Source organism: Peromyscus maniculatus, chromosome 8 (assembly GCF_049852395.1).
Source record: "Peromyscus maniculatus bairdii isolate BWxNUB_F1_BW_parent chromosome 8, HU_Pman_BW_mat_3.1, whole genome shotgun sequence".
NCBI classification, from domain to species: Eukaryota; Metazoa; Chordata; class Mammalia; order Rodentia; family Cricetidae; genus Peromyscus; species Peromyscus maniculatus.
This window is the reverse complement of record NC_134859.1, coordinates 60799029-60813781: the sequence shown is the minus strand read 5'-3', so window position 1 is coordinate 60813781 and position 14753 is coordinate 60799029. Positions and strand designations below refer to the sequence as shown.

The 14753-nt window shown below is 45.7% G+C and overlaps 1 protein-coding gene and 1 long non-coding RNA gene across 7 annotated transcripts in view; one reads left to right on the top strand and one right to left on the bottom strand.

Annotated features, from left to right (window-relative positions):
- Positions 1-14753, bottom strand: part of Smg6 (SMG6 nonsense mediated mRNA decay factor) — a 253280-nt gene that overhangs the window by 113386 nt on the left and 125141 nt on the right. For all 6 annotated transcript variants that reach the window (XM_006977374.4, XM_015996166.3, XM_015996165.3 and 3 more), the window contains 2 exons: positions 12110-12278; positions 899-1100 (listed from right to left, as the gene is read on the bottom strand). In XM_006977374.4, the coding sequence (XP_006977436.2) occupies positions 899-1100; positions 12110-12278 (371 nt within the window). The remainder of the gene's footprint in view (positions 1-898; positions 1101-12109; positions 12279-14753) is intronic.
- The window catches only part of LOC143266913 (uncharacterized), a 220731-nt gene that overhangs the window by 186727 nt on the left and 19251 nt on the right, over positions 1-14753 (top strand). The window lies entirely within an intron of this gene.

Below are 14753 nucleotides of genomic sequence, written 5' to 3'. Positions count from 1 at the left end.
ACACCAAAACCTAAAAATAAACAAACATTCATAAAAAAAAAAAAAAAGAAAAAGAAAAAAAAAGACTTCCTCCTGCGAAGCCATTCATGGACTCTCCCCGAAGGCCTCTGCCCCAGGGAGAACAATGTCCCGGACTCTGAAGAGCCAGGCACAGCGCCTTACTTAGTACAGGGCACTGCTGAATCCCCAGCTGACAGACCGCCCTACTCTCCACCTGGCTCAAGAGCCATGGTTAAATGGGAAGCTCCACAGTCCCCACCAGGGCAACAGGGAACGGCCTTTGTTTTCTATAAACAGACATGAAAAAAGTCCGGTTAAAACATCTTTAGAGGAAGGAAAATAGAAACCAGGCAGTGGGGAATGCTTCATATTCCTAAAAGCTTTTTTTTAGTTAACACATGGTGTCTGCTCCTCTCTAGTCACCTATTTATCACTCTCCTCCTTAGAGAAGGGAAAGAGCCTGGCTGCCTTCCTAGTGCCGAGTTTTGTGGCTGGGGAAGGAGGGGAGGGAAGGAAGGAGGGTGCTTTAAGCATGATGCAAACCATTTGGAGCTGAGTGAGAGCACTGCCAACACAAGCTGCACTATTTAAACAAGTGAGGAAATGATCGTATATACAACATGCCAGTGAGCGTTCTCTCTCTCCCTACACACACACACACACACACACACACACACACACACACACACACACACACACACGCACAAAGGAAGTTGAGAGGGATTTTTTTCAGGACACAGAGCTGGATGTCAGCGGCTAAAAGGTCGATATTTTCCCTTAACACCCTTCTCAATGACTTAATCATGTTCCGTTTGCACAAAAAACTTCCCAAGAATAAAAAAGTCTGGAGAATTAAGAGAACGGGTAAATGGGGAGGGATGTTTGGCCTGAGGCTGACCTTATCCGAGGTTTTCTCCACGTAGCAGGGGTCCTGAGGGGCAGCCAGCAAGGGGACAAAGCCAGAGAGGAGCCGATCCTCTTCCAGGATAAGAAGGGTAAGGTCATCATCCGGGTCCTTGTACAGTGGCACCTCAGACTGATTCACTGCAGTCAGTATGTTACAGAAGTCAGCCAGTGTTGACCACACATCCACAGCAACCCTGTGAGAAACAAGACGAGAAAAGAAGAGCAGCTCTAAAGAGATCAGTGAGAGTGATCTTAGTGCTTTGGGAACAGAAAGGCACTTGCAACAAAAGCTGTAGGGCTGGAAGCCGCCAAGAAATGCTATCAAAAACGCAATATGAAGCTGTGCCCATGTGAGCCATCTGGGTGTACTGCTCTCTGTAAACCTGAAACTGATTAGGAGAGTTTTTAATCCTAACCAGAGAGGAGGAAAAAGAATTTTGAGACTCAGTTGTCTAATGCAGGTCCTGTCACCTTTCCAGACAGTGTGCTGAGACACTTACTCCAACACTCTAGCTACCCAGTGCCCAAGGCAGCTCCCAGAAGTCCCTGCTCCTGCATAGTCAACTATCTGCCATAGAGACACACACTGGGCACTAGCCTCTCTCCTTCAGCCATAGCCACATGGGGAGCAGTCACACTGTGTAGTCACATGGGTTTCCTTCTTAGAAATACTTTATATGTATTCTCTATATGAAAGCAGTAAAATGAATCCATATCCAAGATGATCCCCCTCTGCCTGTCCTGGCAGGATCTGCCCGGGAAGGGAAAGCCTCTTGCTTCCTTCACCACTACCTTGGTTGTCCCATGCCGTCTTCATTCTCTCACCTGTACATTCAACACAGGATGACTAACGGTTCTGGAACATCCCAGTTTTAGCACTAAAATGATCACATCCCACAAGCCCTTAGTCTGACACAAACCAGGATGATTGGTCACCCCAGTCCCACATCACCAGATTCTGGTTGAACCTGAGAAGAAATGCTCAAAATACAAAATCTATCTCTCCACTTAAAACTCCAAGATAGAACTGACTTTCTCCAGAAAAGATTCTAACCCAGGAGAGTGGAACAGGAGGTACCCTACAGATGCTAAGGTGTAAGATGTTAAGAGAGTTGTAAAAAACAGACAAAAAACTCTTCAGGAGAGATGGAGAACTAAGAGGCAATATACCAAGAAGTTCCAAGTGTCACCCTGAGATCTCCGAGGGGTACTGTCCATGAGCTTACCTGGTAGGGAGGGGTCTCAGACCTAAGCCATTCATTCCCTACCCCCAGATGACAGGAAAGAGAGCATGCCAGGAATATACTAGGGGAGAATGGGGACTAGGGAGATGTATGAGGGACTGTCTCACCGGCTCCAGGTGGAAGGAGGCTGAACTAGTTTATTTGGTGTAATCACTACACTAAGAAAAGGCAATGAAATGAAACATCTTGTTTTCAAGAGCGTCCTGGGAACCAGGCGGAACACAGTCCCATTAATCACACAACGGCACATAATCAACACACGTGTACTGCAGAAGTAACTGACTTCCCAGGCTTTGCCCAGGAAAAGGAAAACGTTTGGGGAGAATCACCAGAGGGACGAGTTTTCTAAAGCCCCTCTGCATGGACACCAACAAGCAGACTCATTCACAAAGCTCCATCTTTTGGCTCGGCTGAGTTTGACTGTCAGAAATGTTTAAATATGGAAAAAAATAAACAGTTGCAACACGTTTCTGTGCAGAAATCTGCCTGGGCTCCTCTGTGATGTAATGGGAAACACGGCACTCAGGCTACCAGCTGTAGAATAAACAGAACTTTGAGGGTTAAAAGGAACTGAACTTTCCACGACCCCATCTGCAGAGAAGAAAATAATAAGAGGAATGATGCACTGCCCCACAGCTCTGATAGTTTATCCTCCGGTCCGGCTGCAGAGACAAGCACCGGATGTGATAGGGCTGCTTAGGGCTGCCTCTGAGGTTAGCGCTGCCCATGGGAGACACACAGGGAGGCTCTTCCAGTTCCCCGCTTCCTCCCCCAGTGCCCTGCTGGCCACTTGAGCCCACTGCCTGAGTATGATCCCACAGCCTGGTGAGCTTTGGCCAACAGGCACTGCTCGGCTGCAGAGCAGCAATTTGGAAAATAAACAGGAAAAACGCCAGTGAGAAGGAAGAAGGTGAAAAGTCTCCCATCTGAATTCTTGGCTTGGAGGCCCTGGTTGGTGCTATACAGGTCAAGGCTGCTTGAGGACATAGTTAGGAATGGGGGTGTGGGCAACAGTATCCCCAGCCAGAGAGAGGCGGCAGAAAATCACCCACAGTTTCCTCAGTGGGAGGCCCCACATCCCTCTCATCCTCCCACCCTTACCATCTTGTATCCAAGAAGAAGAAATATGTGGTACCATGTGGTTCTCATTACCATGCTCTCCTGTCCCCTAAGGCTCAGATAAACCAAAACTGACTCCTCCCAGAGACGGCTTGCCACCACTAGGGACCCCTGCCCATGCGTATCTTTTGCCCATTACCACCCACCTTGTGCCAAAACCTTATGACACACTGCAGTGATAAGGTGGATGAGAGTTCTTACCCCTGTTGATTTTGTAAGAAAGCGGCTGGTGCCAAAAGACATAGGAAGTGCCCTGAGTTCCCAAGTCAGAAATATAAATAAAAGTGTTCCAAGGGTCAAGCTAGACTGATCAGAATTAAGGGGATATATAAAAATGCTTCAGTGAAAAGTCAATCCTGCAGTCAGTTCAGCCTGATCTTGTTGGTACCCATGGGCCATCCTGTGACAAAGATGTGGGAAATGGACAATCAGCAAACCAACGACAACCAAAGGGGAGATCCAAAAGCCCAGGTGAGACGCCTCAACTAAAGAGCTAATCCCTGCAAGAGGACGATGAGTCTCTGGAGGCTTACTTCGACTGTGCCACTGGGCTGAGGTCAGTTCCATGGCTCAACAGTTTCCTGTCAAAGTACAAGGGGGACAGCTTGGATTTTTCCCATGTTTCTTCCTTATCCCAATAAGACATGCCACCTAACCTTCACCTCACAGCAGCCCTTGGGCCCCAAGGTGAGTCAAGCTTGGTGGAAGAGAACAAAATCAAATGCTATGGCTAGGAAAGCTTGAAGACACTTGAGAATACTGTGGGGTTCAGTTAATTCCCTCTGCCACCCATTCCTATTCAGCTTTTTCTTGAGAATGGGACTGGAGGGTAACAGGTGGGTAGGAGGGTGGGAAGGTGGGTGTGGGGAATCTCACTATTTAGTTCAAGCTGGCTTGAAACTCACCATGTAGCCCTGACTGGCCTCAAAGCCTCAGTGATCCTGACTACTGGGATCACATGTGTATGCTCCTATGCTTGGCTAAGGCAAATTCTTCTGGATTGTTGTGGTTCAACTTGTATTTTGGGGTTGCACCATAGCCCACAAAATCTCACTAAAGTTAGGGTACACTCTTCACCAAGCAGACACAAATCATCCAGAGACTATGAAACTGTGTTCAATAAACCCATTTATGGCTCCCAGAATGGCGGCAAGGGAGTCTCTCAGCAGCTGGGGTGTGATTAGTGTGCAGGGATCAGCAGTTGCAGGGTGACCCACTGGCCCAACCTCACAGAACACACCACACACCAGGAAAGCAGACCCCTGGCTGGAGTCTGAATGCCAGATCCTAGCCTGTGACAGACCAGCAATGACTAGTTAGAGGTATGCACTCAGTACCAAGGTTCACTACAGACATGCATTCACTTACTTCACCAGCAAGGGAAAAAAATAAGAGTTAATTTACTTTTTATTGCCTCAGAATTCCAAGGTTTAATGTAGCTGTCAGTTTGAGTGCAGAGCAGCTGCTGGCCGATACAATGCAGCCCAGGCAGGCCAGCCCAGGTGACTGGGGAAACACATTTCACAGAAATGAACCAACACACACTCTTGGCGGGTTGTTTGGAGGATATTGACTTGGGGAATCAGATTAACCCTTCAGGCTGGGGTTAGTTCTGCAAATAGCATTAGAAAAGCTCTTTGGTCCAGGGAACTAAGAAGCTTTGCTCTCAGGTGGGCCCACAGTTTTCCGTGTATCTAAAGTTCTGGAGTTCTCTCACAGAAGATGCTATACAACTATGTGCCCTGCAAGACTAAGGTGTGAAACCTATGGGGCATGGTATACCATAGCCATCATCTCCTTGCCTGATGCTCAGAAGGAGAGCCAGTTCTGCTATCTGCCAGGCAAAGAGTCAGGTAGAACTGTTCCTAGAGCTCCAATAGGCAGGACTAAGGAAAGGCAAAAGGTTGGAATGGTCTGGCCAGGGCTCAGTCTTTCTGGAAAGACCAAGGACGACTAAGCAGTCACACACTTCTTCATATTTTTACTGGGGGGAATAGGCTGACTGGTGATTAATATCAAGTACAATGACCCCATGTTACAAGCCTGCAGGGGCCTGTGGAGGTGGCCATTTCCTGTGTAATACCAGCTTGTTTAAACACTAACATTCAAACTCCACAGCTGCAGAACAAACCCGGAAAGAGTTGAGTGAGAAGAAGCCCTGCATTGTGTTTCAGAGCTATGGAAGATCAGAGAAGTAGTACAGATGGGAAACGAGTTGGGTTTTGGGTTCCTGGGGTGAAGAGATCTGGAAACAGCCAAGGTGGTACAAAAGTAGGCACAAGGAAGCGGAAAGCCCACTCAGTACAGATTCATTGAGAAAGGGGGAAAAAACTATCAATCAAATGCTTGAAGATGTGTATTATCTGCTTTAAAAAATGCATTTCCTTTTGTTGGGTTTGGGAGCCCAACCCACTGTATTAAAAGACAACATAAGGCCCTGGTTGCCCTGGAATACTTCTCACTCAATTGCAGAAAACAGCTTGTGTGAGCAGCTAGCAGCAGAGAGGGATCTAAACCGAACAAGTTAAAAGAATAATATTTGGGCTTAAATGTTAGTGAGTTCTGTCAAAAGCCTGTCTGCAGTAGGATCAGTAAATGGTTCTGGAACCTCAGTGCTAGGAACTGCAGTAGGCTCTGTGAAAGGGTGGAGATGTAACTCCCTCACTGAAATACAGGAACCACAAAATTTGAGTTTCAGATGCTGCCACGATACAAAGAGATCACTATTCCAGGAGGTAAGACAGGCCTCAAGATACCATGCTCCATAGGACCTAGTTGGAGACTATCCCTTCAACAATCTTAGTTCATACAAAAGAAGTCAACTGGGTACTTTGAAAGAATACCCAGTCTTCGATCAGTTCTGTCTAGCAGAGCTGTAGTACAGCAAGAGATAAGCTTTTCCATGTTTCTAGGCAGTGAAGCTAGAACTCTACAGTCAGTAACAGGTCACTGTAACCTCAACCTAGGATTTGTCAAGTACCAAAGAGTTTCTCCTATTGTCATATCCCCAAACTCTATCTAGGTCATAGCCTTATTTGATTTCAGTTCTCTCAAGTCATACTTGTATGTATAGCCTCTGTCACATCACTATGGTGTGTTAAACCCATCAGCACTGGGTTTGGGAATAAGTAGCCCCTAGGGGATCCTGACATCTCCATGGCCTGAGTAGAACCCTTGGCGGCCTCCCTGGTGCGGATTCTCACGGTTCCTGCCTCTTCAAGCTTTTAGCTGTAACCACTCCAACACGTCTTCTCAGTTTAGCAAACACTGGACCCAAATAACCTTAGCCCAGTGCTGCAAAGTCTCTCCCTGGGGTCAGCTGCTGTGCCCTGCTAGGGTCAGACTACAGCCTTAGACCAACACCCCTTCCTCTCACAGAGAGTCCTGTGGGAGAAGTGGGGAGAAGACAGAGGCTCCTACCATGGGAGAGATCATGTGTGCCCTACACTCAGCACTTGGAGGAAGAGGAACCCCTTGGTGCCAGGCTGCAGTGCTGACGCCCCAAACTGGAGCCAGGGAGACTGGGTGGGGAGCCAGGGTAGCAAAGGGGCTTCCCACAGTCACCAGCACTTCCTTCAGGGAAGTGCTGATGGACTATTACTTAGTGACCTCCTAAAATGCTCTTTGGGAAGACATATTAAGTGTCCTTGAAAGGCTGCCGATTAGATTTGGGATTAGTTCTCATTCAAAGCTGCCTATGAGGGTACATGAACTAGCTGCTTCTTTAACTCAAGAATTTCTATCTCATCTACAAGGCCAACATATGTGAGCTCCCAGAAGGCACGCCCCTTTTCTCTCTGATGATGGAGCCTCGGAGGGCTCTCTAGGAGTTTTTTCAAGTATGCTCTGCAGACTGTATAGGACAAGCAATGGAAAAGCAGCAAGTCCAGGAATTTCTAGATTTTTTTTTAAACAGTACTCCAATCCAACAGTGTGATAAATGCATCCGAGCTACAATTAGGAAGATATATAGCATCAGAATGCGAAGGTCTGGGCAGCCTGGTGAAACTCGGGCTCTCCAGAGCCCCAGCTATGTTTCCCATTATGTAACCCTGGTCATGGGCAGACAGCCAGACTCCAAATGAAAAAGAGACTCTGGCTTGGCACTGGTTCTATTTTCCTATCCTCATTCGGGGTCAGCACAGTGTCATACAGCTGCAGAGAAAGCTCTGGGGATTAAACCTGGGAAAGCCTCCAAGACCAGGACCTGGGTTCAAGTACCAGCTGAAAGCAATAAACCAACTGCCACAGCTGGGCTAGGTTTGGATGTTCTCAAAGTCCCCTGACTCTTTCACTTACTGAGAACTAGAGATCAAGATGAGGGAAGATTTGGCTTCAGCAGAGACTGTGAAATGAGGTAGGTTGTCCCACTGCCCTGGCTCTGCCCAAGGTCCTGGGATACAAGGAGTTCCTATGTCTAGGTTCATGTTAGACTGCTGCTCAGCTTCTCTTCCCTCGGCTGACATTAACACCTTTCCTCATGGTCACTTGGTGAAGCAGAAAGCAGCTGCCTGCCTTTCCTGCCTCAAAAAAGCCCTGGTGTAGAAGAACTGAGGAACTGGGCTAGTTGACAGTCAAGTAGGTGGTCCCTCCAAACACTAAAGTCTGTTTTAAAATGACCAAAACCCTCTATACTACCTTTTACAGTGGTCAAGGAAGTCACTTGCCACAGCCCACTACAACATTCCTGCACTAAAAATCTCCTGGGATACGAAACCATTCTATTACACCTCCTAACAGATCCTTACCTATATGCTGACTCCAGACCTACCAAATGCCACTGTGGGGAAGGAACAAGTGGCTCAGCAAACATTCCCTTATCAGCTCCTTAGGACTAATGAGATTCTGTCACTGTCGTCCTAAGTGTTCCATATGTGCCTGCCTAGGAACAGCAGATCTGACCAGAAAGAAGAGGAACACAGGCAAAGAGGGGAGAACCAAGAAGACCAATGGTGAGCTTTGGAATCTCCCACGACAGTTGGAGACTGTATGCCATGAATATCTAACCATACAAGGAAGGAGGGCAACAAATGAAGGAGATGAGATGAAGCATGGGTCCAACAGGTCACAAGGATCATCTGGGAGTGGACTGCCTAGAGGAAATGCAAGAGGAAATATAGACTATCTGGTCACCTGATCTTAAGATCAGAGAAAGCTGTCTTTTCAGAGAAGAAACATAAGTGAGGACCAATGAAAGCACGCAAAGGGGGCCGCATTAAGTGGAAGCCATTTCCTTTTTCCTCCCTGGAGAGCATTCCTAACCTTTCAAAATGAAGATCAGCAAGAAGGAACTTTCCAGAGTCATGGGTGTTATGGTTCTGACCTCTAGACAACTATCTAGGGTATGTCATTCCCTATGGCCTCAAAAGAAGACTTCATAAAAGCCATGTCTAGTGACTCACACCTGTAATACCAGTACGCCAAGGTTAAGGCAGAAGGATTGCCACAAACCTGAAGCCAGCCCAGACTACATCATGAGTTCCAGGTTAGCCTGGGCTATAAAGCAAAACCATCTCAAAAACCAGACAGACCAAATGAAAAAAAAAAAAGAAGAAGAAAGGTCTCCATAGAGGATGGATGAGTACAAGACCAAGTCTGAAAGGCACAGAGCCACCAAAGCTTGCCAATGATCTCAATGGGAGTATGCAGGTAGCCAGTTATAGGATAATCTAGAAAGGAGGAAAAGTAAAATTCTTAATCCATTTTTCCAATGCTCAGATCATAAGGCTAGAAAATGGAAGTACCTTCAACATTAGTCAGACCAGGTTAGCTCTGCTGAACTTAGTCCTTATATGACCATGCCTTGGGGTCAGGCCCAAGGACAGCAACTGCTACTTGACACTTAAAACTTGCATTCCAGAGACAGTCAGCTGCTGCTCCTGATTGGGGAGAGGGGAAAGGGAGAGAAGAGAGAACACAAGAACAAGAGGACCTAATTCCTGACCACACTGACATTTCTCCTGCCCAGATTCACAAGAGTGAATATCCATAGCCACAAAAACTTATTTACTGGGAAGTCACATCCAATACAGTAGTGGGTCAGATTTGTTTTTTTCTGTGAAGAAGTCTTAACAAATGAAGCAAATAGGATTCACATGTCCCAGTCCCTTCTAGTTCTACTGGAAATGTACGTAGTTTGGATCATATGTACAGCTGCAGCCTGAGCCCTTGTCCAAAGACAGCAGCAGCACACAGAACCAGCAATGGACCATTTGCTCCAACATCCAAAGGGAAAACAGGATCAGCACCTCAGCAAATGAAACTCAGTATTTCCTGTGTAAGCATCACATTTCCAAAGTCAAACAAAAGGCAGAGGGAGGGAGAGAAGAATAAAGGGAGAAGTACTACAGAAGAATTAGCAAATTTGATGGCCCAGGACATGGGCTGATCATAGCTAAGGGATCTGTGGATGTGGGCTGAGGTGACCCAGAAAGACTCAAGCTCCAGGGACAGATGGTCTGCTTCCTTGTCCCTGACAGAAGAAAAGACTACTCAGTGGCTCTTCACACATCAAAATCAGTGGCTTAGATACTTAGAAAATTGTCTCTTTTCCTAGCTACTTTTCTCCAAAATTGCAAACTGCCTAGTCCGCATTACAGATTAATAGCCTAAAAACTGAGACTGTACATGCTAACTCTTCAGGGATCACTGCTGAGAAATAGCTGCCCCTGGCCAGCAGGTCTGTTAGTTCTTTTGTGTGGCTCCAGCTGCCCAACTCAGGGTTCAACCCTGCTCATGAGACTTCAGTCTGGAACACATTTGGAAACCTGGGAGGGCTCACAGGAAGCAAGTGAACTGTCTGAAGCTGGGAGGACTGTCTACACAGTTATAAAGCTAGAGCTAGGGAGGGACCAGAGAAAGCAGGAGTTCGGGGGTGCCTCTGGGGGGAGGTGCAAGGAAACAATTTGGAAGGAAAGTAGGAGAAGAGTCAAGACTACACAGCCCACACAGAAAGTTCAGTGACTACTGAGCAGAAATCTCTGTGGCAACCTTCCCTCTGTGGGTCACCCATGAGTCTAGGAAATACACATGGCATGGGAGCCAATCCAGAGAAACTCCCCTCTTGGATGCCCAGAGGCAGCCGCCGAGGTGTCCATACTCTACCCTCTAGTGTAAAGAGCTCTGGGCATGGATGATGAGGTACTAGGTACATACATTTGTTCCAAAACACACAACCACACAGCTACAAAGCTCCCAAAACCTAAAGCAGCTTTACACAGGTAGACAAAAAAGGCAAGCAGAAACAAGTTGGGACAAGTAAAGACAGACGGGGAGATATAGGCAAGTCCTCATATAAAGACAATCAAATTGACAAGTATATCATATCTGTGTATAAATATGGACAAGGGCATGAGCTTTCAAGAACATATTGAGGTGCTGGAAAGATGATGGCTCAGTGGTTAAGAGCACTTATTGTTCTTGCTTACAGAGGACCCAGGTTCAATCCTCAATGCCCCACATGGCAACTCACAACTGTCTTTAACTCCAATTCCATGGGATCCAATCCCTTCTTCTGACCTCCATGGGCACCAAGCACACATGTAGCACATAAATATACATGTGAGCAAAACATTCATACACATAAAATAAACAAATGCATGAATAAATAAATCTAGAAAAGAAAAATATATTGACATAGATCCAGACACTGGAACAGATCCCTATGGGGATGGATGAACCCAAACACAGATCCAAGGACACACACACACACACACACACACACACACACACACACACAAAAAAAAAACCAACAACAACAAAAAAAATAGACATAAATGGGCATAGGCTCAGGTTGGAACACAGCATATGGATACAACACATAGAGCCACATACTGATATACACAGACACATACAGGCAGCCAATGACAGGCATGTTGAATTGCCCCTAGACAGACAACCACATAGAAGTAGAAACACACAGAACTTCATACTTGGTACAGATAGACACTAAGACCCACAGATCCACAGACACACATGGACAAATGGGACCCTGACTGGCAAGGCTAATAGACTAAATCCAGACACAGACAAAGAAAGAACACACCTGGTTGTACAACACTCTAGATGTAATTTATGCCAATAAATTTTTATGTAAACATAAAAATTGTTAAAATATCAAATTCCATTATATGTTTTACTACTATTTTGAAACAACAAAACCCACAAAAAAACGCCCTATAAACACACAGATCTATATAGACCATCTACACAGAACCACACATCCTTAGACATTGCAATACACCTCACACCAACAGTTACCCCTAGAGACACTACACAGAGACAGGGGAGAGAGCAAGGTAAAGAGACAGAAAATGCGTGGCTAGAGAAGGGAAAGAGAGATGCACCCACTCATCCCTCAGCACACATTATATGCCACAAAAGAAGGTGAAAACACTGAGTACAGAAGGTAATCAACAGAAATGGGACCAGTTAACAAAACTGAGAAAGAGAGAAAGAGGCAAAGTCTCCCACATGCTTCAACATATATCCAGCCCCCAAGCATCAGCTGTAAAGATGGTGAGCATAAACACTATGAGGTGAGGATGAGAAAGGAGGAACAAGGACAAAGAACAAGACAGAGAACTATGGAACAAGAGAAAAGAGGAGTGGTCAAGAGAAAGGAAAGGACTAGGGAATGGGCCAAAATAACCTAAAACATCAGAGACAAGGAAGGTGCTAAGGGAACGGAAAAACCAAGGTTCAAAGGAGGAAGAAATAAGGAAGCTGTGATGGTTAGAAGGAAGCAGACAAAGACTAAGAACTAGGTGGGTGAGGTGGTGAGGGAGAGGGACACAGTAAACCACGGTCACAGTACAGAAGGAACAGGCAAGCCAACTTACTGCAAGGGCAGATCCAAAGATGTGGGTGGAGGGTTCCAGGTGTCTGGGTAACCAAGCATCCAGTCTGACCAGACTTTCACACTGGGGAGCAGCTCCTTCAGGTCCGGGACGAAGGAAGACACCTTGATGTCATCTTGGTCATCTTGGTCCTCAGGAGAGGACAGCTGAGCTGCAGAGGCAAAGTATGAGAACTGGGCCCATGTATGCTATGGCCCTTCTGGCATGTTGGGATAGCAGCCAACTCTTAGCAAAGGGAGACTAAGTTCATAGGAGAGCTGGACTCAAAAGTGAGGCCATAGACTAGCACTTTGGGAACCCTGAAAGTAGGACAAAGAGAACCAGTGAATTGGCTTTCCTTTGGAGACACCTGCTTCTGTTTCACCTCAAGCCAAGGACAAGTCTCCACTCTAGCCTCCAGCTCACTCTCTTAGCATCCCTTTTAGCACAGTGCCAAGATGTCACCAGAGTTCCTGCCACAACTGCAAAACTTGAACTTAATCAGAAGGAAATATCAGAAAAAAACCAATCGCAGAACATTCTACAAAATAAATGGCTTGTACTTCAATAATGTCAAGGTTATGAAGGACAAAGAGAGATAGGTATTTAAATGCAATGTGGGATCCTGGATTAGAGCCCAGAGCAGAACCCACCCCCCACCACTGCCCAAAGCACATCATCAAAGCTGGGCCTGAGAGTACAGGCTTGTCACTCCAGTATCAGGAGGATAAGCCGGGAGAATTTTAGGTCTGAAGTCAGACTGGGCTACAGAGTGAATTTAAAGGCCTCTTTTTCAACAACAAACATTATCAGGGAAATTCATACACATTAAATGAGACCTACAGACTCAATAATAGCACTATATCAACACTGATTTCCTAATTTAGTTGGTTTTTTGTTTGTTTGTTTTATTTTTCGAGACAGGGTTTCTCTGTGTAGCCCTGGCTGTCCTGGAATTCACTTTGTAGACCAGGCTGGCCTCGAACTCACAGAGATCCTCCTGCCTTTGCCTCCTGAGTGATGGGACTAAAGACATGTGCCACCACTGCCTGGCTCTAATTTTGTTTTTTAAATTGACTTTGTTTTTAATTGTGTGTACTTTTGTGTGTCTATATGTGGGTATCTGCATATGACTGCAGGTGCCCTTGGAAGCCAAAAGGACATTTGGATGCCCTGGAGCTGCAGGTGGCTGTGAGTTGCCCAATGTTAGTGGTGGGAACAGATCTATATTTTCTACAAGAGTAATACGTAATCTTAGCCACTGAGTCTGACTCTAACTCTGACTCCCTTGTAGATGTAACCAACCATCTTATTAAATAAGAAACACAGAACCAATGTAAAAGAAAAAGCCAAGAGGTCAGAGCTCAGAGCTAAAATCTCACCCTTCCTCCTCCGGTGGTCCTAGCTCTCCGAAAGAGACCTATTTCCTGTGTGTATGTCTTTTCATAGTCTTTTTGTTCTACCTTCTCATTGGTTGTAAACCCAAATACGTGACTGCCTCGTCACTGCCTGTATGTACGGCCCCCCAGGTCTTAAAGGCATATGTCTCCAATGCTGGCTGTATCCCTGAACACACAGAGATCTACCTAGCTCTTCTACCAAGTGCTGGGATTAAAGGCGTGTGCCACCACCGCCACACTCTTGCTATGGCTCTATTAGCTCTGACCCCCAGGCAACTTTATTTATTAACATACAATCAAAATCACATTTCAGTACAATTAGAATACCACCACACTCCCTGGTTTTGGTAATTGTTCTTATTTGTTTGTTGTTCTGTTAGGGATATAACCCAGGCCTCGTAAATACTAGGCAAATACTCTACCATTGAGCTACATCCTCAGCCCCCAGATTCTGGTAACTGTTAAGATATTGTCCTTGCTGGGTAGTGGTGGCACACACCTTTAATCCCAGTATTTGGGAGGCAAAGGCAAGCAGATCTTTAAGTTCGAGGCCAGTCTGGTCTACAGAGAAGTGAGTTCCAAGACAGCCAGGATTACACAGAGAGAAACCAGTGTCTCAACAATAAATAAATAAAAATTTTAAAAAGTCCTTAGTGTAAGGAAACAAAGTCAGTATTTAGATCTAAAGAGCCACCATACTTGCCATTAAAGATCAGGTGGTTCAGAACAAAAATAACAACTGTGCATGTATAGGTGTGAAAAACAGTAAGCCTGATTTGTGTCAAGACATGGTAAAAAAAATAAAGACATGGTAAAATATTAACTAGCTGGGAGTCTAGAAGAAGCATATATAAAAGTGCTTTGCATTATTCTTTTCAACTTTATTATTATCGTGTGTGTGTGTGTGTGTGTGTGTGTGTGTGTGTGTGTGTCTGTGTCGCGCGCGCGCACACATGGACATCATGGGACAAATTTGTGGAGCTGGTTCTCTCCTTCCACTTTTAAATGGATTCTGAGGGTCAAACTCTATTGTTAGGCTTGTATGCTTTAACTACTGGGCCATAGTGCTGGCCCTGTTTTTGTTTTTTGAGATAGGGTATCATGCAATACAGTCTGGTCTCAATCTCTCTATATAGCCAAGAGTGACCTTGAACTCCTAGTCTTCAATTCTCTACCTTCTAGGTCACTGGAGTTACAGGCATGAGCCATTAAACTCAACTATTCTGTAACTGTGAGACTGTTTCAAA